This window comes from Lissotriton vulgaris, chromosome 12 (genome assembly GCF_964263255.1).
Source record: "Lissotriton vulgaris chromosome 12, aLisVul1.2, whole genome shotgun sequence".
NCBI lineage: Eukaryota > Metazoa > Chordata > Amphibia > Caudata > Salamandridae > Lissotriton > Lissotriton vulgaris.
The window spans coordinates 779,843,763-779,868,769 of NC_141700.1; the positions used below are offsets into that span (position 1 = coordinate 779,843,763).

Consider the following 25,007-nt stretch of genomic DNA (forward strand, 5'->3'; position numbering starts at 1 on the left):
AGATATGTTGGGGTTCACCATTTAGATGGATTCAAGACTGGCTGCTGTATCAAGATATGTTGGGTGCACCATTTAGCTAGATTCAACACTGCTGTATCAAGATATGTTGGGGTTCACTCTTTAGCTATATTCAACACTGTCTGCTGTATCAAGATATGTTGGGGTTCACCATTTAGCTAGATTCAACACTGGCTGCTGTATCAACATATGATGGGGTGCACCGTTTAGCTAGATTCAACACTGGCTGCTGTATCATGATATGTTGGGGTTCACCCTTTAGCTAGATTCAACACTGGCTGCTGTATCAAGATATGTTGGGGTTCACCCTTTGTCTAGATTCAACGCTGTCTGCTGTATCAAGATATGTTGGGGTTCACCCTTTGTCTAGATTCAACGCTGTCTGCTGTATCAAGATATGTTGGGGTTCACCCTTTGTCTAGATTCAACGCTGTCTGCTGTATCAAGATATGTTGGGGTTCACCCTTTAGCTAGATTCAACACTGGCTGCTGTATCATGATATGTTGGGGTTCACCATTTAGCTAGATTCAACGCTGTCTGCTGCCTCAAGATATGTTGGGGTTCACCCTTTGTCTAGATTCAACACTGTCTGCTGCCTCAAGATATGTTGGGGTGCACTATTGGGCTAGAGCAAATCCCATCTACTGCATCAAGATATGCCATGGAGAGATTTCGGTGATCCCCCACTTCTGCTCAGCCCTTGTCTCAAAAGGAACTTTTAAGAAAACACAAACGATAACCTGGCTCGCAGGGGCCGCCATGACACACCGGATGGCCAGGGTCCATGATCATTTGTGGGCGTGGACAACAATGGCTTTTCCTGACTCTATCACTTACCATTTTTAACTCCCACCAGCTTCCTAAACTATTGAAAACAAAGAGTAGTGCTGGGTCTTGATGGAACCCTCAAGATAGGTTCAGTGGAACCGGTGGACCGCGAACGGAGGGCGCATTTTTCCTCCCTCTCTTAAGTGTGGGAAGAAAAGATGGTTGGGGGAGCAACGCTTCGAGCAGGAAACACTGGCATCAGGTTTTTATTTTCTTATATTCTACCAAAAACAGGATTTTAAAAAAATCTGAGGTTTCCCTCAGAAAGGGACAACAAAAGCAGAATTAGCAGAGAGACCTTAGAGCTGGGGGTTTGCAAAAGGGGCAGGCAAGAGAAATTGGTTAGTAACCTTTCGTTTAACCTCCAAGACTCCCCCGCAACCCTCATTTTTTTGGTCAAACATGCAGCGAAATCCCACTCTCTCCTCCTCCCCCGCGCCCTTATTTTTGAAATCCACATCTGTCTTTTGATATTTTGTTTGTTTTGTTTTTTTTTTGTACAAAAGAGGAAAAAGAAAATAAGACCCCCGCTCCACCCCCACACCGAGGGAATATCGAGTGCCGATAGCCCGTTGTACATTCATTGAGTTTGTCTGGTCCAAGCTTTCCCCTTGCGACTAAACTTTGCAGGCTTCCCAATTGGTCACCTGCATTGCCCCTGTGTGCGAAAACCCTTTCCCGGCTTGGCCTCCTCCCAACAAAAAAGGCAGGAAGGAATTGACAGTCTCCAAGGCGGCTTGGGCGGAGCAGTCACAGCAAGGAGTTGCAGCCTGTTCAGACAGGGAGAAAAAGGTCTTTCCGGAGGCGAAGTTATGTTGTCCACTTCTTGTTTTGAGTATTTTCTGTGCCTGTCCCCCACTCTCTCCCTTGCTCTCTTTTGCTTCCTTGTACAAAGGGAAAAGCCTGCCATCCCTCAAGATAGTTTTAAAAAGGCGTCCTTGCGCGGCGAGGGGGTAGCGCACTATACCCGCGTGGTGGAATGCGGGTGAGGTAATGTGTTATTGTGGCTGCCAGTGGGGAAGGTGTTAAAGGGGTGCAAAGACTGTATCCCCGTAATGGTGCTAGGGATCATAGTGATAGTGTTGGGTGTCATGAGTGGCACGTCGTCTGGTGCCCGGCGTAGCGCCAGTGTATAGTCGGGCGGGCAAGCAGGCCTCAAAATCTCATGAGGCCTCAGCGGCTCCAGGTCATGGGCGTCAAGCTCTGAGGAGTGCTTCAGCTGCAGTGACATCACTTCCTCCTCGTGGCCATGCAGCAGGTCATTGGCGGCATTTCGTGGCGGGCTGAGCCGGCGGCGCAGCTCATGGCGCTTGTCGCGCTTGTAGTAGAGGGCGGCAAAGGCCAGGATATTGAGGAAAAGCAGGGACGCTCCCACAGCCACAGTGACGCTCAGCTCCGTTGAGTAGTCGCGGGAGTCATCTGGGAAGGGCATGTGGGGTGTGTGGGTGCGCGGGTCCTCCGTATCCATTGGCAGAGTTGGGAAAGGCCAGCGGGTGGTGCTGGGGCCAGGGCGAGGCCCTGATGGACCTCCGGTTATGGGGTGCAGTGTCTTGGGAGTAGTGGAGGTCCTAATGATCTCATGGAGGTTGTGCAAGTGTGGTACGAGCTCCAGCCAGAAGGCCACCTTGTTGGCGCGATAGTTGTCCTTCACTCGCGGCTTCAGACCGATGTGCAGGTACTGTTTGTCTTTCGTGTTGAACTTGGTCCAGACCACTTCTTCAAACCGGTTGGGTTTTGTGTGGATGAACTTGGTGTCCTGTGGAACAGGCTGGTTCGGGTCTCTGGAAGTGGATACAAAAAAGGAGAGTGAATCATGGATTAAAAGTCAAACCTTCTCTTCTGAACAAGCCCCATAGCAGGATAGCCCCCAACAGCAGACACCTTCTAGGAGCAGAATGTGGCTTACACATGTGTTTAGGACAGTAGGATCTCAATACAGACCCTTCCCAACTGCTGAACCCCTGTTTCATTCTTCACTGTACCCCATCCTGATGGATAAGTGCAAGCCTCCCTTCAGTGCAGAAACCTCTTCTGGTCTGAGGACAATTGTATAAGAATGACAAACCCTGGCTGCATTTTACCCAAAACTAATGTGGAACTAAGTCACAGTGCAAACAAGAAGCCAACGTTGAGTAGTCAACGAGCAAACAGGAAACCAGCGAACAACAAAAAGCCAATGTGCATGCAAGAAATCAATGTGCATGAATGAAGCTAATGAACCAATAAGAACCCAATGTGTATACAATCAGCCAATGAGCTAATACAAATCAATTCACATAGAAGGTAATGCACGAACATGAACTTAACCTACTGACAACAAACCAATGCAGAGAAAAGTCCACAAATAAGAAGCAAATGCATAAAGAAGTGGTGTATGGGCATACTAGAAGCCAATGTGCAGCCAAAAACAACTCAAATACAAGAAGACAATGCACAGTGATGATAAGCCAATGTGCAGACAAGCGACCAACACACAGACAATAGGCGAATGGGGAGGCAAAAATTGTATATACAGGCTAGAAAACAAGGCAAACATAAGAACACAATTCAACGACTATAATCCAGTGCATAGACAAAACATTACTGCACAGACATGACATTAAAGCGCAGACAACAACCAAAGAAAAAACAAAAAACAAAAATGTAAAATAAAGAAGCAAATAGACACTAAAGCAGCCAATGCGCAGGAAATACTAAATCAAGAGTCAGTCAAGCAGTGAAGACAGTGAAGACACTAATGTGCAGAAAAGAAGGCAAAGTGCAGACAAGACACCAAGCTGGCGACAAGAAGCCAATACGTAGACAAAATGCTAATGCACATACTAGAAGACACGGTGCAGAACAGAAATCAATACAGAGACAAGACGTCAACGCGCAGACAAGAAGTCATAGTGCATAACAGAAGCCAATGTACTGGCAAACAGACACTCCAAAGTGGCACAGTCAAGCAACCATGCAAAGACAAAAGGGTAAAGGGCACAAAGGAATCCAATATACAGACAAAAATGGGCGTGCAGTCCAAGAGCCAATGTACAGACAAGAGGCTAATGCAAAGACAAGACGTAAATCACAGACAAGGATTAAGGAAGACCAAAAAAAAAAACAACGGGAAATGCAAAAACAAAAAATAATGCACAGACAAGAAACAAGAGCAGATACAAGAAGCCAACATGCAGACAGTGAATATTTTTAAGAATAAAAAAGCCAAGGCCCACACAAGGAACGAATGTGAAGAAAAACAAACAGCCAAGGGAAAGATAAAAGGCCACGGCAAAGACAAAGACAAAAAAGGAAAATCACAGATAAGAAGCCAATGCACAGACAAGCAGCCACTGTGCGGAAAAGAACTGGCTTGATGCGGATTTCTCCAACGCGCTTGGCACTTTCTCTCTCTTCAAAATGCTAAAATATTCCTGAAAAAAGTTTGAGCGAGGAAACACGCAGCTTTGTGTATTCTCCACCAGCATCATCAGATAATTGAGAAATACTAACAAAATTGCTTTGCTTTAGGAGACATCAATGCACTGTGCAATAAAAAAAAAAAATACAGTAAAAAATAAAAATAAAACTAAAGGCATAAAAGATTCACCTTTTACTCTCATTGGAAAACATTCACATCTAAGTAGACAACAAGTTGCAGAGACCTAAGGTAGACTTGAACCAGGGTCAGATGGAAGCTCCTTCAGTGCTTCCTTCATTCTGATCATGAATAAGGCTCAGGTTAGGTGGGGTGAGAAGGGGCGGCTAACAGAGCCCTTTCCGGTTAGGCGTGGAGTAAGACGGGTGCGTTTTAGCACTCACTCTGTTTTCACTTTTTATAAATGGAGTAGTAGGGTTACTGGATAGGGGTGAGTGCGATGCCCCTAGAGTCGGAGCCGATGATACGTTATTGTTATCTAAGTCTCCGCAAGGGCTCCAGTAGCTATTGAATGAGTTTAACCACTTTTATGATGAGTGAGAATTGCAGTAGATTTTTTTTTCAGTATGTGGTCTTTTCCTAGGATACTCGGAAGATATCCAAGAGATGTATGTTTATCCGGGATTGCCCTATTGAATTGCTTTTCACCTTTGAGAATCTAGGGATACGCTTAACCCCAAACTTGAGCTGGGCCCTACACCTTGAGAAACTTCCCACATAATTAAGATTCACAAAAGAATTGTGTTGGGTAAAGTGGCTCCAGCACTCGAAATTTATAACACTAAAGCCTTAGGCTCAATCAACTACACAGCAGAATTGTGGGGTGGTGGGAGTACCGATTGCCTTTCTGTGACAGAACACCACTTTGTAAGATCTCTCCTCAACCTTCCAGCCAGCTCCCCAATGATTCCAATTTTCCTCTACCTGGCTCAAAGAAAGATTGCCTGCAAAATGGAATGTAATCTTCCAATATTTCGGCTTTGACCGTGGTCCACTGAAGTGCTTGCCCACTATTGATTCAGAAAAGGGGGTGGTGATGAACAGAGTGTCTGAATTAAGCAGACCACTCTTACCCAGTCCAAAGATCAGGGCTTGATCCATCACCGTTTTTTAGCTCACTGCACCATCCCAGCTCAGAACTTGGCTATATGCAAATTAGTCTGACCCTGGCCCAGTGCATCATGGGAACAGGGCAGACCAAACTACCAAGCCAATTCTTATACTGGGAAGGAAACAAGCTACCGGGGACCGGTTTCTGGCATTTCAGCCGTCTTCGACCCGGCTTGCTTGAATCCTGATGGTGCAATGAGCTAGGGACTCACATCTGAGTATACCCTTCCACGCTTATGGTGGACAAAAATGATTCAGAAAAGGGGGTGGTGATGAACAGAGTCTCTGAATTAAGCAGACCACTCTTACCCAGTCCAAAGATCAGGGCTTGATCCATCACCGTTTTTTAGCTCACTGCACCATCCCAGCTCAGAACTTGGCTATATGCAAATTAGTCTGACCCTGGCCCAGTGCATCATGGGAACAGGGCAGACCAAACTACCAAGCCAATTCTTATACTGGGAAGGAAACAAGCTACCGGGGACCGGTTTCTGGCATTTCAGCCGTCTTCGGCCCGGCTTGCTTGAATCCTGATGGTGCAATGAGCTAGGGACTCACATCTGAGTATACCCTTCCAAGCTTATGGTGGACAAAAATGATTTAGAAAAGGGGGTGGTGATGAACAGAGTGTCTGAATTAAGCAGACCACTCTTACCCAGTCCAAAGATCAGGGCTTGATCCATCACCGTTTTTCACCACCCCCTTTTCTGAATCGTTTTTGGCCACAAGTGTGGCAGGGTATACTCAGACATGAGTCCCTTGCTCACTGCACCCCCAGGATTCAAGCAAGCCGGGCCGACGACGGCTGAAATGCCAGAAACCGGTCCCCGGAAGCTTGTCTCCTCTCCGGTGAAGAATTGGCTTGGTAGTTTGGTCTGCCCTGTTCCCATGAGGCACTCGGTCAGACTAATTTGCATATAGCCAGGTTCTGAACTGGGGTGATGCAGTGAGCTAAATAACGGTGATGGATCAAGCCCTGATCTCTTGACTGGGTAAGAGTGGTCTGCTTAATTCAGACACTCTGTTCATCACCACCCCCTTTTCCGAATCGTTTTTGGCCACCACAAGTGTGGCAGGGTATACTCAGACATGAGTCCCTTGCTCACTGCACCCCCAGGATTCAAGCAAGCCGGGCCGACGACGGCTGAAATGCCAGAAACCGGTCCCCGGAAGCTTGTCTCCTTTCCGGTGAAGAATTGGCTTGGTAGTTTGGTCTGCCCTGTTCCCATGAGGCACTGGGTCAGACTAATTTGCATATAGCCAGGTTCTGAACTGGGGTGATGCAATGAGCTAAATAACGGTGATGGATCAAGCCCTGATCTCTTGACTGGGTAAGAGTGGTCTGCTTAATTCAGACACTCTGTTCATCACCACCCCCTTTTCTGAATCGCCCACTATTGAGGTGGCCTGCTGGACCTCATGGTATCCCAAAGGGCTAGCGAGATCTCTAGGTTTTGTTCACTTAGCGCTCTCTTGAGGAAATTGGGTTTTCAATCTTATTGGACTGATCCAGAGATGATTTCCCAGATTATAAGTGGTAGGGTTAAGGAAGTTTACTGGGAATTTACTGAGGTGGAGAGTGTCTCTAATTTTAGGGGATCGCTTACTCAGCAGTTTTTTGCTTTTAAAGCTTGCCCCTGATATGAAAATACAATTGACAAGATAGTCCCACCTTTGGCATGGAAATTGTTTCTACAATTTAGGTATAAGTCACTCCCTACCAAGGTGTTCTGTAGCCGATGGTAAAGCCAAACTCTCCTTGAAGACACGTGCCCAGTATGCAAAGGAGGTCCCAAATTCCTGGTCCATTTATTATTTTTTTGTCCCTACTACAAAAAATTGAGGACCGAGTGGATTATTGCGCTATCTAGTTGCATTGGCCATAGACATTATTTGGAAGTGCTTAGAATACTTAGCACAGATCCAAGGAGAATTATGCTATTTGGTTTAGCGACATTTCTGATGGCCCTATGGATCAGACACTCGAAGTGCATTGAGTGATATCTTTGCATTGCTGTTTTGATGAACATATGTCCTTTAAGTATTGCCTCCTTCTTTCTCTTTTATTGTGTTTTGTTTATTTAATCACTCGTAATGAAATGAATTGTCTGCTTTTTGCATTTTTATGCATATAAGTGATTATGTGCTTTTATTAGATTGCTGTTTTTATATGCAAAGCTGTACCCCCTTGCTAATTGTTTACCAGTCCCCGCGTTAGCTCAAAGGTACCTTTGCCATTTTAAATGATTCTTTATGATATTGTATGTATATGTATGTATTGAGATGTACTTTATAAGATCTTTGTGATCGAAAATAAGGGTTTATGATAATGCTTATGAAGATGGCAGTATCTCGAGAACTACGGGATGGATTGGTTCCACATGCCAGTGGCTGCCCCCTGACTGCAGAGCTTTGCTTTGTGGGGCACCAGTCATAGATCATGGGTAACAGGTGTTTGTCTACATCACCAGTGAACACAAATTCAGATTTAAATGTTAGAGTGACAAGGAGGAAACCCTAAAATGTAACTTTTTGGTGCTTGACAGGTTTATGCAAGATAGGATGAGGGGAAAGTCCACTAAAACTAGGTCGGTCCTGAGGCATTCCTGGACAAGAGTAATCCGAGGACACTCAAATAAACTTTCCAAAACAGTGTGTCTCAGTGTTTCCTTCAAAGATTACTTGACTTCATTCCATGAGGTCAGAGAGTAGACCCTGTGTGCCTGGCTCTGTCCAGGGTGATGAGATATAACCAGCTTTTGTATTCCACAAGGTTGGCCCTGGATGCATCAGACATGGGAATACATCAGTTACAGACGTTTTCAAACAAGAGAAAATTGGTCCCTTGGATATTTCATAAAGATCCCACCTCTGACACCAATACTTGTTATTCTCTTCAAGATATATTTTTCGGTAGAAGACAATGTTAGTGACCTAAAGCTATGGACATGGCTTCCTGGTTAGTTTTACAGAAATACATCAGTTACCGACTTTTTCAAAGAAGAGGAAATTGGTCCCTTGGATACTTCATAACGATCCCACCTCTGACACCAATGCTTGTTTTTCTGTAGTGTTCTCTTCCAGATATATCTTTCGGTAGAAGACAATGTTTGTGACCTAAAGCCTTGGATATGGTTGCCTGGTTAGCTTTACAGTAAGCATTAGGTGATAAACATGTTATGGCTTGAATAGACTTTCTATAGCCCATATGTCATTCAAAGCATATTATATGTCAAGATGTAGGTGGTATTTGATATCGGTGGGATCAGTGGTGGCAACTTGCAGCAACTAAAGAGCCGAGGAGGGCAGACGCTGTTCCACCCACTTAAAACTCAGTGCATCTTGTGAATTCCAAAGGGGGCTGCTGTATGTCTCTTAGACACACTCTGTTCTTCAGTAGAACAAATAGGGATTTAATGATTTCCTAATCGCTGCCAGCTAGCTGACAGAAGAAATACGTCTGATGCTTAGGTTGCTGTCTTCCAAACCAGGTGTCAATCCTGTCTTCGCCACTTTATCATTTGACGTCATCATGCACGTGTTTCACTTATTGGAAAATAGTTGGAGCTTTTAAAATCAGTCTAAGCACCAGTAAGCTGATGGATCAGAATAAAACTGAAAATCAGAGAGAGGGATGGAGACTAAACCTCAAATATAAGTCGATAAATAACTGCTTGCTGCAGTGAAATAAAAAGTCTTCATAGCGGGCATTTCAGCATAAGATAACGATTCTGAGAAAATTTGCCTCTCTGGAGAGTAGGATTGCGAGGGATATCACCTGGCACCCCATAAAATTTAGGCTCATAAAATGGAACGGACACAAAAAGGGTCTATCCAGGAAACAGAGAGAAAGACAAAAAAGGTCCTAACAGGAGGTCAGCATCCATCTTGATTTGTCGCCGTGTCGTATCACCACGTCTGCCCCGTTATTATGTGAGGCCTTCGGGGAAGAAGCGACAGCAAATGAGGTTTTGGCAGAGTGGGAGAATTGGGAAGACACTGGGGTGGAATGGGAGAGGTGCTGTGTGTCCCTGCTGAAGAAGATACATTATGAATGAGCCATGTGCCAGTGGTTGAGGTGGGTAGCCTAGCTCCATGGCACAGAGACTTTATAAAGACTTGGCCTAAAATAGGACATCCAGCTTGGCACAGTTTCTATGGCTCATCTTTTGATAATTCCTGATAATGTCGAGTTATGAGGTTCAAACGGATATCGCAGCCAACCATTTCTTATCCAAATGAGGTATGGTACCTTGGAATTCGGGCTGACTATCAATTCTCTGTATGCTATTGTGATCATTCCTACACCGGAAACATCCATTAGAACGCAGTCATTACCATGACCTACCTTTACAACACAACTGTTTTAACGCAACTGCCTTTACATCGCATGCCATTACAATGCATGTCACTACAACGCATGCCAATACAACGCATACCATTACAACGCATGCCATTACAACTTATTATAAGGCAAGTAATTGAGATTATTTAGTATTAGGGTGGGTATGGGTTTAGGGTACATGGGAATAGTAAATTTACCCCTACACTATCCAACACTTTCCCTACTATTGCCCTTAAAGTATTTTGCATTGTAATGAAATGCGTTGTAATGGCAGTTTTAAAAATGCGTTGTAATGGCAACGCGCTGTAAAATCACACAATGTAATGGTAGCTGCGATGTACAGACTGCGTTGTAAAAGCATGCTTTGTAATGGCATGCGTTGTAACGTCAAATATTCTTTCTACACAGCATGCATATGTTCCACCAGTAATCCCAGCCAGGAAAATCGATTCTACTGTGAGCCTACTAGCCTAGGATGGTTGGGACTGGCCATCTGCTGTCACTGCACTTAAAGTCAGACTTATGCCATTTAGTAGGCTCCTGGAAAGGGCAGTATGCCATCTAGATGGACTAAGGACTCTGTAGAGCCCGAAAAAACAGGAGTACTGACCAACCTGTTTGGATAGCGGAGAAGCGTTGTGTATTTTTTACTTACAGCATTCAAAATTCTCCCTTATAGGGCCCTGCAAGGGTTGATATGCCCGTGAGATGTGGTTTCAATGCCTGTTTCACCCAGGATGTACTGGATAAGGCTCTCCAAAGAACCCACAAACGTCCATGCCACAGCACCCTCTGTACCCACTCCCAACACCCAAGACAAAGCCCGGCAGCGCAGGCAGCACTCACCCAGTTTTGGCAAAGTTGGTCCAGTAGGTCATCACCACAGCGCTCAGCATGACATCACTCTTAGAGAAGTTGCAGGGGAACAGGTCTGTAGCACCAATCATGGGGACCCCAAAAACGTAGGGGATCTCGTCGCCGTGGGCAGCGTCGGCCCACTCTGGTCTAGTGTCTGTCTGGCAGTGATGGTAAAAGGTGTAGAAGTAGACGGGCGACTGGTACTCGGCATGGAGCTTGGCTGTAGCAACAGCTGGGGCTACCCACTGATGGTCAGTGAAGAGGGCCAGGAGGGTCTTGCGGCGCATCTCGCCGTTGTCGCGGTCGGCCCAGTCCGTGTACATGAACTTGATGGTTTCGCGCAGGATGTCCTTTCCCTCTGGGTAGCCGTAGAGGTTGTCCACAAAGTTGGAGATTGTGAAGTCGAAGTAGCTGGCGGAAATGCCATCCTCGCTCTCCATCGAGTCCTCCACGAACTTCAGCCCCTCACCCTGGTTCACCCCGATCAGGATGTCATAGTTGAGGAACTCCCCCTGCTGCATGAGGATTTCGGGGTCATCAGGTACCACATCGCCATCCACCACCGGACCAAATGCAATGTGGTATCGGGCTGGCTGGATGTCTTGGTCCACCAGCTCGCGGTAGGGTTTCCTCCGGAGGCACTCCGCCAAGTCAGATGTGTCCGCGTGGTTGCATCCCACCTTGGCCGCCAGCATGCGGGTGTACTTCAAAGGCTGGTAGTTCACTGACCAGCTGGAGATGGCTGTGCCGCTCTGGGCGATGGCCTTCTGGAACAAGCCTGGGGAAAAGAGATCAGTGTGAGTATCTGAAGCATAGTGACATATTGAATCCTGCACTCTATGTATATCAATGTGGAGAGAGGGGGTGTTAGCATCAGTGTGTGCAGAGGTCTGTGATTGGCCATCGGGTGCATCACTACTTTCTCTACTCATTTCTGAGTCACGTGATAAGATGCCACCGCTCAGAACCTGAGATGTTCTCTTATGAGATGCCTGTTTATGGAGACATCCCTGGGGAGACACATATGTGGGGATCAGTCAGTGTTTAATTTGAGCCGATGGTTTGCGGTGCTCTGCACCAGCACTCACTTGTCAACACCGGCTGTTATGGCGGTCTGTCACATTGTGGCACTGTTTATCTAATTTAGAGATGAGCACAGCAACAGTTTATTTGTGCGATTTATTTAAAAAAAATGATTAATACCTACCCCCCAAGCTATTTTTATAACTTGAGGGGCCTGGAATAGTCTGAATTGTCACACTTGTAGGTGTGTGATGGTTAGTGATTGTGTTGGTGCTGTCATTGGCAGTGCTGGCAGGGGCAACGTGTGGCACAAGCTGCAGTGGCCTCCAGACGAGGGCCCTGGTACTTACTTTTGTACAAATTAAGCTCTGGAACCTAGGCTGCTCTTGTGTTCATTAGTTACTTTCTGCTTCTTTACTACATCACTGCTTTAACCCCTTGCATGCTGCCGTGATTCCGCGCCTGTGCGGCAAAATCGCATCTGGGCGGGTTCATGACGGTCCCCAGCCGTCATCAGCACACGAGCACCGTAGTGCATGACAGATGGGGGCCGTCATCAGCATGCAAGGGGTTAAAGGGCTTCGCTTAGGCTGCCATGATTTCCAAGAGCTCTTCTGTAGCCAGAGTTCTTTCTGTTGGGGCATACTCTCTGAAGTCGTTCTTAGAGGTTGCAGTTCTGCCTCTCCACGCTGCTCTGTAACTGAGAAACTCTACAAGCTGTACCTAATATTCATAGATTTCTATTGGTTGCTGTAAAGCGGGAGTGGCTCCTATTGGTTGCTGTATAGCGGGAGTGGCTCCTATTTGTTGCTGTATATTGGGAGTGGCTCCTATTTGTTGCTGTATAGCAGGAGTGGCTCCTATTTGTTGCACCACTCTTTGGTGGCCGACCCCTCTCGGAGCCCCCCCAGAACCTGTGCACAAGGTCAGGAATTTAGGAATCATATTCGACGACAACCTTAATTTTTCCAACCATGCCAACCAGGTTGCGTCGTCTGCCTTCCACAAGCTTAAGATCATTAGAAAAATCCTGCCCTATCTTCCGGAGAGTACTGGGAAAACAGTGGTGAGTTCCTTGGTACTCTCAACACTTGATTACTGTAATGGAATGTTTGTAAATGCCCAGGCACGGGTGGTGGCCAAACTGCAGCTTATACAAAATGCTGCCGCAAGGCTACTAGCTGGCATTCCTAAGTTTCAGTCCACCAGGCAAGCGATAAGGAACTACCACTGGTTAACAGTGAGAAATCGCATTAGATTCAAAACCTTGTGTCTCACCTATAAAGCCCTCAAGGGTCTTGGACCAGCATTTCTCAAACAGAAACTTTGCTACTATTTACCAAAAAGATCCTTACGCTCCGAACAGAGACATCTACTGGCAGTGCCACGCACTAGGACGGTGACATGGGGCGACAGAAGCTTTACCAACGCTGCTGCCAAACTGTGGAACACGCTTCCAAAGGAAATAAAATTGGCACCATCGCTACTGCAATTTAGGAAATTGATAAAAGCCTGGTTATTTGACCAATAAACTGCTCAGGACAACACTTTTTATGGTAGATATATGTCCAATCTGGGATCTTCAGTAAAGTTATAGCGCCAAGACACCCACGGGTATAAGCTGCGCTTTATAAATTTTTAAAATAAATAAATAAAATATATTGGGAGTGGTCCTATTGGTTGCTGTATATTGGGAGTGGGTCCTATTGGTTGCTGTATAGTGGGAATGGCTCCTATTGGTTGCTGTATAGCGGGAGTGCCTCCTATTGGTTCCTGTTAAGCTGGGCAGGTGCCTAGGACCTTTTCTGTTGCAAGTGAGCACCCAATACACTAAAAAGGACTTGAACCGTACAGAATGACTGTACACGTGCACTAAGCTTCTTTCAAAATTGTGCATCCTTGAATTATTAAAAAATCCAGCGTTCAACTTCTTTAAATATGCATTTCTGAGCTTTTAAACATTGCAGCCAGTTAAAGAGCTCTTTGAGGAAGTGCTAAGTAAGCTGTGTGAAAGCCAGCTCAAAGACCTTCAGAGTTACTCTCGGCTGAGCGGCGCAGTTACGTCTGGCACTACTTTGGTTTGGGATAGTGAGCACTGGAGAGCACTGCAGTAAGGGACTTGATACTGCTAAGGTCTTAACTGGGGTGCGAAGTGAGCTAAAGAACGATGATGGATTCAACCCAGATCTGTGACTGGGGGTGAGTGTCTGAAAAGTTTCAGAGCTCCGTCCATCATCTCCATGTGTTTGCTTCAAGCCAGGACTACAAGTCCCAGAATTCCAAGAAGAAACCGGGACTAGACTTGTCACGAATAGGCTTTGAAACCTTTGCAGCTATGTGTAGTCATGCTCCTGTGGTACTGGAGTGTCTCTCTTGGGTCTCCCATCTCCCACCTCACTGTGTGTAGAGCCCTAAGTTTCCAAACCTCTCTCATCTTCTTTCTTAAACAGTATTAATATGTCCCTCGTCTCTCCCCATGCCCTCCTTCAATAAACTTTTACACATGAGGTGTTTACACTTCTCACTCATGTCTTCTCTCTCCTTCCAATTTGAGTTCCAGGAATATTCCTGCCAGACCTCTCCTCTCCCCCCTGTGTTTTAAGGATGCACCCAGTGTTTTTAAATGTCTCTACTATATCTTCCCCCTTCTCTTCACGAGACTGGCCAGATTCTAGTCCTTCACCCTCTCTTCATCTGGTGACAGCTCTCCTAAAGGCTGTGTCTGGTCCACTTTTTAACCTTCTGGAGAAGTGACCTCTAAGAGTGGTCACAGCACTCCAGTACTGGCCTCCAGAACTGACCCCTGCTCCCGGGCTGTATCTGCGGCCTTCAGAACTGTCTACAATTCGCCTGGTAAATCTTTCCGAACAGAACAAAATGATCTACAGGAGGCCTCCAGAGGTAGACACACTACTCTAGCTGTGCTTCCAGAACTAGATACACACCTCTAGACGTGGCCTCCAGAACTAGATACACACCTCTAGATGTGGCCTCCAGAACTAGATACACACCTCTAGATGTGGCCTCCAGAACTAGATACACACCTCTAGATGTGGCCTCCAGAACTGGATACACATCTCTAGATGTGGCCTCCAGAACTAGATACACACCTCTAGATGTGGCCTCCAGAACTGGACACACTACTCTAGATGTGGCCTCCAGAAGTAGACACACTACTCTAGCTGTGCCTCCAGAACTAGATACACATCTCTAGATGTGGCCTCCAGAACTAGATACACTACTCTAGATGTGGCCTCCAGAACTGGACACACTACTCTAGATGTGGCCTCCAGAACTAGATACACACCACTAGATGTGGCCTCCAGAACTGGATACACATCTCTAGATGTGGCCTCCAGAACTAGATACACACCTCTAGATGTGGCCTCCAGAACTGGACACACTACTCTAGATGTGGCCTCCAGAAGTAGACACACTACTCTAGCTGTGCCTCCAGAACTAGATACACACCTCTAGATGTGGCCTCCAGAAGTAGACACACTACTCTAGTTGTGGCCTCCAGAACTAGACATACTACTCTAGATGTGGCCTACAGAACTAGACACACTACTCTAACTGTGGCCTCCAGAACTAGACACATACTATAGATGTGCCTAGAGAACTAGACACACTGTTCTAGCTGTGGCTGCCAGAACTAGACACGCTACTCTAGATGTGCCTCCAGAACAAGGCACGCTACTCTAGATGTGCCTCCAGAACTAGACACGCTACTCTAGCTGTGCCTCCAGAACTCGACACACTACTCTAGATGTGGTCTCCAGAACAAGATACTACTCTAGATGTGATCTCCAGACCTAGACACACTACTCTAGATGTGGCCTCCAGAACTAGACACACTACTCTAGATGTGGTCTCCAAAACTAGATACTACTCTAGCTGTGCCTCCAGAACTAGATACACACCTCTAGATGTGGCCTCCAGAACTAGACATACTACTCTAGATGTGGCCTACAGAACTAGACACACTACTCTAACTGTGGCCTCCAGAACTAGACACATTACTATAGATGTGGCCTCCAGAACTAGACCCACTACTCTAGCTGTGCCTCCAGAACTAGACACACTGTTCTAGCTGTGCCTCCAGAACTCGACACACTACTCTAGAAGTGGCCTCCGGAACTAAACACACTACTCTAGATGTGGCCTCCAGAAATAGACACACTACTCTAGAAGTGGCCTCCGGAACTAAACACACTACTCTAGAAGTGGCCTCCGGAACTAACCACACTACTCTAGATGTGGCCTCCGGAACTAAACACACTACTCTAGATGTGGCCTCCGGAACTAAACACACTACTCTAGATGTGGCCTCCAGAACTAGACACACTACTCTAGATGTGGTCTCCAGAACTAGATACTACTCTAGATGTGATCTCCAGACCTAGACACACTACTCTAGATGTGGCCTCCAGAACTAGACACACTACTCTAGATGTGGCCTCCAGAACTAGATACTACTCTAGATGTGATCTCCAGACCTAGACACACTGCTCTAGATGTGGCCTCCAGAACTAAACACACTACTCTAGATGTGGCCTCCAGAACTAGACACTCTACTCTAGATGTGGCCTCCAGAACTAGACACACTACTCTAGATGTGGCCTCCGGAACTAGACACACTACTATGGATGTGGCCTCCAGAATTAAGCACACTACTCTGGATGTGGCCCCCCGAACTAGACACACTACTTTAACTGTGGCCTCCAGAACTAGACCCACTACTCTAGATGTGGCCTCCAGAACTAGACACACTACTCTAGATGTGCTCCAGAACTAGACACTACTCTAGATGTGGCCTCCAGAACTAGACACTACACTAGATGTGGCCTCCAGAACTAGACACTACTCTAGATGTGGCCTCCAGAACCAGACACTACTCTAGATGTGGCCTCCAGAACTAGACACTACTCTAGATGTGGCCTCCAGAACCAGACACTACTCTAGATGTGGCCTCCAGAACTAGACACTACTCTAGATGTAATCTTCTGAACTGGACAGAGTTCTCCAGAGGAGGCCTTTAGTGCTGGACACAAAGACCCACGTAGGTGAGGCCTCGCCGCTGGCTAGTAGTAATTGCCAAACCTACCTTCTGAGTGGTGGGAGAGGATGAGCAGGTTGACGCAGGAGGCCCCAGCCCCGGAGCCGAAGATGGTTATGCGCTCAGGGTCACCGCCAAAGTGTGCAATGTTTTCCTCCAGCCACCGCAAGGCCTGGATCTGGTCCATGAGGCCGTAGTTTCCTTTGGCCGACTGGTCGCCCGTGCTCATGAAACCTGCAGAGGAGAACACAAGGTGCAAGAATGGAGTGAGAGCTTTGGAGGGAGCAATGGGCATTTAACCACAAGGCCGGCTGAGGGCCTTCTTAGCACTGAGTAAAGGCATTACGCACCTCTATCCAATCATCACCACCGTTGTCATCATCATTACGCACCTCTATCCAATCCCACCCCGGCCAACCTTTGACCACATTTTTTTTTTATTTTACAGAGTTTTATGTAGCGCGAACTTGGCCCGAATCGGGTATCAGAGCGCTTCACATAGCACCAGTTGCATTACATGAGAACACATTCATTTTTGTTAGGCACGGGGAGATTACGTGATTTGCCCAGAATCACAGGATGTTCAGTGTCATTAGCAAGACTCAAACCCAGTTCCCCAGATTCGAGGTTGACCGCCCTAGCCATTATGCCACATGAGTGACATAAGCTGCAGTTCTCAGTCTTGGCCACCAGAGCACAGGGAGAGGGCGGTGTCTGTGAAATCCCCAAGTGATCGAACCCTGGGTCCAATTCTCAAACGCTTTTACATAAGTGCACAAAACTTGTGAGGATACATGCCCTGGAGTTTTGCCATCCCAAATGTATTTTCACCAATATGACGACCGCCTACAGGTGCAAATATAGTATTCGCTGTCGGATTATGGCGGGGAGGGTGAAATATAACGTTCACACACACAATTCTTGTAAGGTAGTCAGGCTTTACACTGTGAAGCTTGAATAGTTTATTAACTACAACGCGTAGCTGTAGGAAGACGAGGTTGCATTGAGCACTACTTTTCAGATGCTATGCATTACCTGTCAGCGGAGGGCTACGCTGCAGATATCAATGGGGAGGGAGATGGTCCCCAGGCGTTTTTGGTGTGCTCATTCACCCTCCTACTTGGCTTGCTTGTATGTATGTATTGGCATTTATATATTTAAGCTATATATTTCACAAATAACATATCCGTCTCTTTTATTAAAGTGAGTTTACCTCACAGGTACAGATTTTACTCATTGGAAGTGGAACTCCATCTCCCTCTTCAGCACTATGTCTAACTCACAAGAAAGCAGTTGTCATTAGATGTCAGCATGTCTGACTGGTAAACAGTCCGACAAAGGCACTAGGGATAGTGTCACTCATTAGGAGTAAGTCTCACTCATTAGAAAGCAGTGTCACTCGGCAGTCACAATGGGGGACACTGGAAGGCATTGGTAGGGCATTGTTACTCATAAGTAGTACATCTCCCTCCAAAGGCAGCTGCATTAATGGTCCCCTAAGGCTCACAGTAACAGGGGTAATTAATTGGTCAATCAGCCACTCTCCTAGTCATTCCTACCCAGTTGTGCCAACTCCACATGCCACATCTTCCCTTAACAGGGTAACAAAAAAAAGTACCACTCATTGTGGGATTTTTTTTTCCCTTCCATGTAAACTGGCAACCAAATCTCAAGGATTTTGAAACAACTGGATGTTGCAGAGGGTCACTCCCCAGGAAATCTTGAAGCCTGATGGACCAAAATTCATGGCACGGGCACACTCGTCTCAGCAGTGGTAGGTATCTCTGCCCAGCTCTGTTCACTTAGCTCTATCCACTCTCTAAATCTTGAATTTGCTTAACCTCACCTTATGTCAGGCTGCTTCATAAACACCAGAGTCCTTTTAATTTGCACAATGCCTGTAGGGTCACCGAACACAGGGTCTCGAGAATTCCTAAATCATAATCTACACCCCTCCATATATCCAGAGTATGCCGCACACCACACTTCATCCTGATACTTGCTACCTCTCGCCTCGTCACTGCTCACACCCTCTGGATTTTAGTTTACCCGACTTCCTGTTCTTGTTTTCAGTCGTGGAAACATGAAAGGCTGAGCAGTCCCACCAGGTTTTAAACCCACAGCCTGCAGGTTACACAGGGAAGCTCAGCTATGAATATGTTCTCAGCTCCAGTGATTGACACAACGTGGTTTCTCAAAGCCCAGGTGCAGCTCTCCAGGGGTGTTGAAACTGTGACACCTGTAGGCCCCAGGGATGGCGACGTCATGGGATCATCCAATCATCACCAGTACAAGCCCCGGAGCCGCCATTTTGTTTACTCCCCTTCCCCATCTTCAGGCCTCCTGCATCTTTGAAACGGGTTGCCTAGAAACCACGGCGAGGGGTACTCTGTGGCGAGGGTGAAGCCAGCACTGCGCATGCCCAGACGGCGCTTCTATAAATAGCTTGACGCAGCGCACGAGGTTGACAGTATTTTTTATTGGCACTGAGGCTTGTGCCGGTATTCAATATTTATTAGGTTAATGGAGGCCCCGGCTCACCGTGAAGGCACTTGGAAACCATGGCAACAGAGCCTGGCTTAAGAGTTCCCATCAGAGGAGCCCGCGCGCAGGCTGCGGTGTCCACGGAAGAGCCCACCGGGGCGCACGGGTGGGGGCGGCTTTCATTACCCCCGGGGCCCCTTGGAGTGGAGGGCAGAGTGGAGGGCACCGGATCGTGTGGTAGCTCCGCGATCCTGACGGGCTATCGGCGCAGGGGGCCCTCCTGATGGATGCGGCGCTGCGCCTATAGATAGGCCGGAGCATAGGATGCATTACAGGCGGTGTCCAGGCCGCAGCTGGCTCAGTGGGCAGTGGTCTGAGGAAGAGATGGTGAGTGGGCAGGAGCATGCGACCCAGTTATGGAGGGATGGACGGAAGCGAGAAGGTCTATGACAGACAGACAAACAGATGTGGTGCTCCCAATGTGGCAGAGACTCATTTAGCCAAAGCGATGCGTCCAGGATCACACAATTGAGCAAGTGTGGACACAGAGGGCCCGATTCACAGAAGTAATCTGAGACAAAATCCTACATTTACCACTTCGGTATTTACAAAGGGCATTTAGGAGTAGTAAAGTTAGTATTCCTAACTTTACTACTCCTAAATGCTCTTTGTGAATACCGAAAGTCGTAAAGTTAGGATTTTGTCTCGGATTACTTATGTGAAATGGGCCCCGAGATCAGAGTACAGTTCTCCTGGTTCCATAGCTTAGGACTCGGTCACTTTGCTACCTCGCCTCCTGCCGACTCTTACAGATGCCTCATGGTCAGACCACACCTGCTGTCAGATTTTACCAGGCCTCTGGGTCCAGCCCTCTGTAAAGCAATCCAGGTTCCACGTCGACCAAGTTTGAATATGAATGTAGGGATGTTTGGAGCTTTGATTTTACACAGCGCTGTGAACCAAGCCGAATGGCCAAAGTTGGGTTGTAAGAAAGTTGTTGTGGACCGCCTGCTGAATCCTTAGGACAAATGACCATATAATTCTTGTGTCGGAGGGAATTCCGCTGGTAGATTCTCCTCTAGATTTAGCACTCCCTCTATAGTGCAGAGGATCTCAGATTACCACACACTTTAAAAATTGAGCCCAATTTGGAAATGCATGCGTGGCTCAAGAAGAGCCGCGGCTGCAGCTTCCTCTGGCTTTTAAAGGTGAGTAATCGGGAGTGGTGGGTGGTTGTCTTCGGAGTGGTCTCCAAATCTAACCCCTAGATTCTGCGCTCTTTCCGCTCCCGGAAGTGCTCTATGTGGGACCTGTTTGAACCATTGGACCAGGCACTGCTTAATTTGAGCCAGGGGTTTCCAGTGTTCGGCGGCAGCACTTAATTGTCAACACCAGCACTAATGGCAATCTGCCACAAGGTGGTGCTGTCCGGCTAATTTAGCTATATGACAACAAAGACAGTCAAATATTAATTCAATATACATACAAAGTTACTATTATCTGCTGCCCAAGCCATTCGTATACCGTTGTGGCGTGGAATAGTCCAAAAAAGCACACCCGTGGGGAGTGTGAAGGTCAGTAGTTGCGTTGTTACTAACATTGGCAGCAATCGCAGGGGCAATGAGCGTATGCCGTGGCCTCTAGAAGGACCAGGCCAAGAACCACTGGCAGATGTACGCTGACATCACTCACATCTAGGCTGTCTGAAAAACATTACCAAGGGCCACAGCTGCATCAGCAATGAATAGACGGAAGCAGCCATTGGCCAAAAATGGATCTAAAACACAAATCTAAACTTCAGGTGGCCGAGACACCGATTCTGCCGTCCTAGGACCCACTCCCTGCAACACTCAAAAGGTAAAAACCTGACAACAATGTTTGACCCAAACCTCTCGTCATTCCTCAAAGCCATCCCAAAAACCAGGGAAAAAGAAACGAACCGCATCACACAGCCATGCACAACTACAGCACACAAGACTTCGCAAAATCCCGTCCAGTTAAATGATGCAAAGCCCACTCTAAAATCCTCCAAAGCCATGCAATGCAAAGTAGGGAGCAATGACCTAGTCAGCTAATGAGACAAACAAGCATTTGCAATGCAATTGGTCTTGCATTAGTCAAACTTTGAGCTATTGGCGTTGAAAATGCTAATATTTGTTAGATTTTGTTTTTTGTAAAAAAAAAAAAAATCCCAGCAGTTGCATGAGAAATAAAAGAAATTCCATGAAGCAAAGAAAGGGTGCAGTACCATAGGCTGTTGCTAGGTGTCCTTATGGAGTTGTAAAGGTACCGCTATAAGCCACATATGTTACCGCACCCGTAATGCAATTATAAAGAGAAAGATTGCAGCTGAGCATAAGTTTCCATTTGTTTTTATTGGAAGTGAGATTTTTTGTTAGCTTGAGTTTTAAAAGTGCACCATTGTTGTTTAATTCTTTTTGCTTGTGAAATGAAGCTAAATAAACAACAATGGTGCACTTATTTACTTTTGTAGCATGTGTGGCACTCCACACTTTAGCTTTAAACATGTGAATCTAAAGCCCGGTGTGCCGTAAATTCTATAAAAGTAAATAGATAGAAAAGAAAGACAGCAGTCGCAGTGAAATAAATAACAACAAGCAGGAGAGAGGCGTAGAAGGCAGCAGAAGTCTGAAGAGAGGGCGTGTCGGATAAGTGCCCATACCCTGAATACAGCAAGTCTTGAAGAGACCGCGCAAGCGCTGCCTAGGCGAGACCTAAAAAATACATAGCAAAAACATTTTTTTTTCTCCAAAAATAAGACACCACCTGCATCATAAAATCCTACTTAAGCATGAGACGCAGGCCCCAAAGGAAGGAGAGAAGGGAGAGCAGAGGAGAGCAGTGGAGAGGCCTGGGGACTGAGAGAGGGTATGATTGAGGTGTACCGAGGAGATGAGGACGCATCTAGAGGCGGCAGCGGTCCCCAGATTTATACGCTGAATATTGGCAAGCAGCGGAGATTGATAGCGCTGCTGGCCTGCGCGCGCGGCCTGTCTGCCCAGGCCCTGCAGAGTCCGGCAGGTTGATTAAACCCTCAGATTTTGAGGAGGGGGGGCAAGGGTGCAGGCCGCGTCACCCCCTGCACCGGAAGGAGAGAGAGAGAGACCATCACCGCAGGGCACTAGCACCAACCATGTCTGCAAAGGGCTGGACACTGGCCTTCTCAAGCCGTGCACCCAGGACCCGGAAGAACATATCAGTGTCACCGCAGGCGAAACTGACTCTCCTCGGCTCCAGAGGCTTCAAAGTGGCCATTACAGGGTGACCAGGAATCCCGGATTTGCCAGGACGGTTCCTGTTTTTCACCAGCTGTCCGGGCAGATTTTGAGAAATTTAGCTCATGTCCCGGTTTTTTTAGAGGATCGACTAAAAACGTGGGAGGTGTTTTTTTTATGTTTTACGAAGAAGGGATAGTTAGCAGTTGTTCCAAGAAAGCAATTTAATTCACAGGCAAGCTACTGGGTTTAAAAATAGCATCCTATGTATGTTCTAACTGCCTGTTTTGTAATTCGCTGCTGAGGAGCGCTGTCATTCTGTGCGCTCGCTTGACGTAAATTTCGAGTCCTACTTCTATTTTTGTGTAATGTCCCGGTTTTTTGCTTTAACATTCTGGTCACCCTGGGCCATTACTCAGTAACCTCCGGCCTTATCTTCCTCCTGCCTCCTTCTACCTCCTTTTACCTACTGCACAGCGCCTCCTCCCTTCCCAACGTACAGCATGCTGTGGCAATGTAAATACCAGTCTTGGCATCCTGCCCTCCATCAGTAAGACATCTATTCCTGCCCTGGGCTTTCAGTTGAAATCCCTTGTGTGTTCACTGTGTGGCTGGAGCGGTGCCAGTCAAACTGCATCACTAGCTGGTGGCGGACGTTTCTGCCATCGTGTTCTGCACCAGTGAGTGGATCAATAATTCAGGAACCTGGAGTCACAGCTTATAACACAGAATCTGCATTGGACAAAGCCATGTTTGATCCTGGGCAAATCAACTGATCGTCTGTGCCAGACAGAGAACACTTGTAACTGTCCACTTTTGTTCTATTGGCATGTTTCCACCCCAAAACTTCCTGGTTTCTGTAATGGCGTCCAAACCTATCCACACGCCATATTATAGCCTTATAGCCCGCCGTAGAGGGCTATACCGGCTATTAAAGGCCCTCTCCAGAGTTAAATGGGGAGAGGGACTTTAATAGCGGTATAGCCCATCTACGAAGGGTTATAAGGCTATTAGAACATTCTGTCACTAGAGGGCAGAATGTTAAAACAAAGCCTTTTGGGAGAGTGAGGGGATTGGAATCCCCTCAGGCTCCCTGAAGCCTTTGTTCACAGCCAGAGCTATGAACAAAGAAACATTGGAATGTTGGAGCTCCAGGCTTCTACCAGCCATTATAAGCCCGGAGCACTCCATTGTTTTCAATGGAGCTCCCAACATTCCAATGTTCTAATACTCTGTATGCAATGCCTCATGTTCGAGACAATCCTGATACAGTGAAAGTCTGTCCTGTAAAACTTTCCACTCATTTTGACTGGGGTCTGTGCTACACCAAGACAGTGGCACCTCAACTAACCCAGACCTGGTGGGCTGCTTAGCCACCTTGTGATCATGACTGGAAGACCCTTTGTTCGCGGCTGCTAGCTTCACTGCTCAGCAGAGAAGGGAAAGGCTTAGAACTCCAGGGGAGCAGAGGATATTTACACCTTCTACAGCTGGGGTCCGCAGGTCTAACTCCAGCAATGGATGACGCGAAGCAATGTCATGGGGAGTGCCTTCTACATCAGTGATTCACACATTTTTGGGAACCACGACCCACTTTTTTTAGAAAAACAAATGTTCAAGGTATGCCCTCTGAGAAAGTCTGGTCTTTGTCTCTCAAATGCCTTCTGACAGTGATGAGCTTTTGGATACTGAGGTAGCCTCATTACTCCACACTCATTTGGAGCTTTTTAGTCTCTGTTTCGGTTTTCTTATTGATGTGTGACACTTTCTGACACTTGAAGTTGGATCACAAGGTCAGCGCTGTGATGGGCCGCGGGTTTGCAAAAATGTCAGCAAGTTTTATCGCAGAGTCTTGTTTTTGGCTGGTCAAATATCTTCTGGCAGTGATGAGTTTTGGATGCCTGCCAAGGCTGTAGCCTTCTTGCCCTTGCCCCCTTCTTATCCCTCTATGGTTTCTTTGCTCAGATTGGGAGGGGTTTAAATCCCGCTGGCCAATCGCATGCTCCCTTTTTCCCTGCCTCTTTATGCAGGCTTTTGTCCCCATGCTCCAGAAGGTCCCACCCTCAAGAGATGTCCTTCGCAGACCCTCCATGGGTCCGGCTCTACCTTCCTGGCCTGTGCCATAATAGAGATGATGTGGGTAGTTTTTGAATGTAACTTAAACATCATGTGGTAGTGCTTTGTCATTTACAAACGGCACATTTTCCATTTAAATTGTCACTAAATTTGCACAGACAACAGTTTTACTGATAAAACTATATAGCACACAAAAGATAATATGAGGAAATCATGTTTCTTTGAATATTTATCATTTGTGCTTCACCAAGTAAAGTGTCTTGATTTGTTCCTATCCTATTAAAATCTCTGTTTCCAGAGACTTCAGAGTTACAAAAAAAAGTGCTACATTTTTGCTTTCCTAACTGCTGAATGTGTACAGTTCATTTACAAGGATTCAGATCTTGCTGCATGTTGCAGAAAACATCACACATTGTCATTTAAAAGCTCCTCTCATTTTCCAGTCAGAGAAAGAAAAGCAACCACAAATTCCCATGTTAAAAGAATAAAGCTGCCTGACTTTTGACCTCTGTCTTTGAATCAGGCAAATTAAACACATTTAAAGGCAACTT

At 46.7% G+C, this 25,007-nt stretch overlaps 1 protein-coding gene across 1 annotated transcript in view; it reads right to left on the reverse strand.

The window, feature by feature from the left end:
• Positions 1-418: 418 nt before the first annotated feature.
• Positions 419-25,007, reverse strand: part of NLGN2 (neuroligin 2) — a 441,061-nt gene continuing 416,472 nt past the window's right edge. The window contains exons 5-7 of the mRNA XM_086946145.1: positions 16,709-16,894; positions 10,567-11,356; positions 419-2,628 (exon numbers count right to left, since the gene is read on the reverse strand). Of these exons, the coding sequence (XP_086802271.1) occupies positions 1,809-2,628; positions 10,567-11,356; positions 16,709-16,894 (1,796 nt within the window). The 3' untranslated portion in view covers positions 419-1,808. The remainder of the gene's footprint in view (positions 2,629-10,566; positions 11,357-16,708; positions 16,895-25,007) is intronic.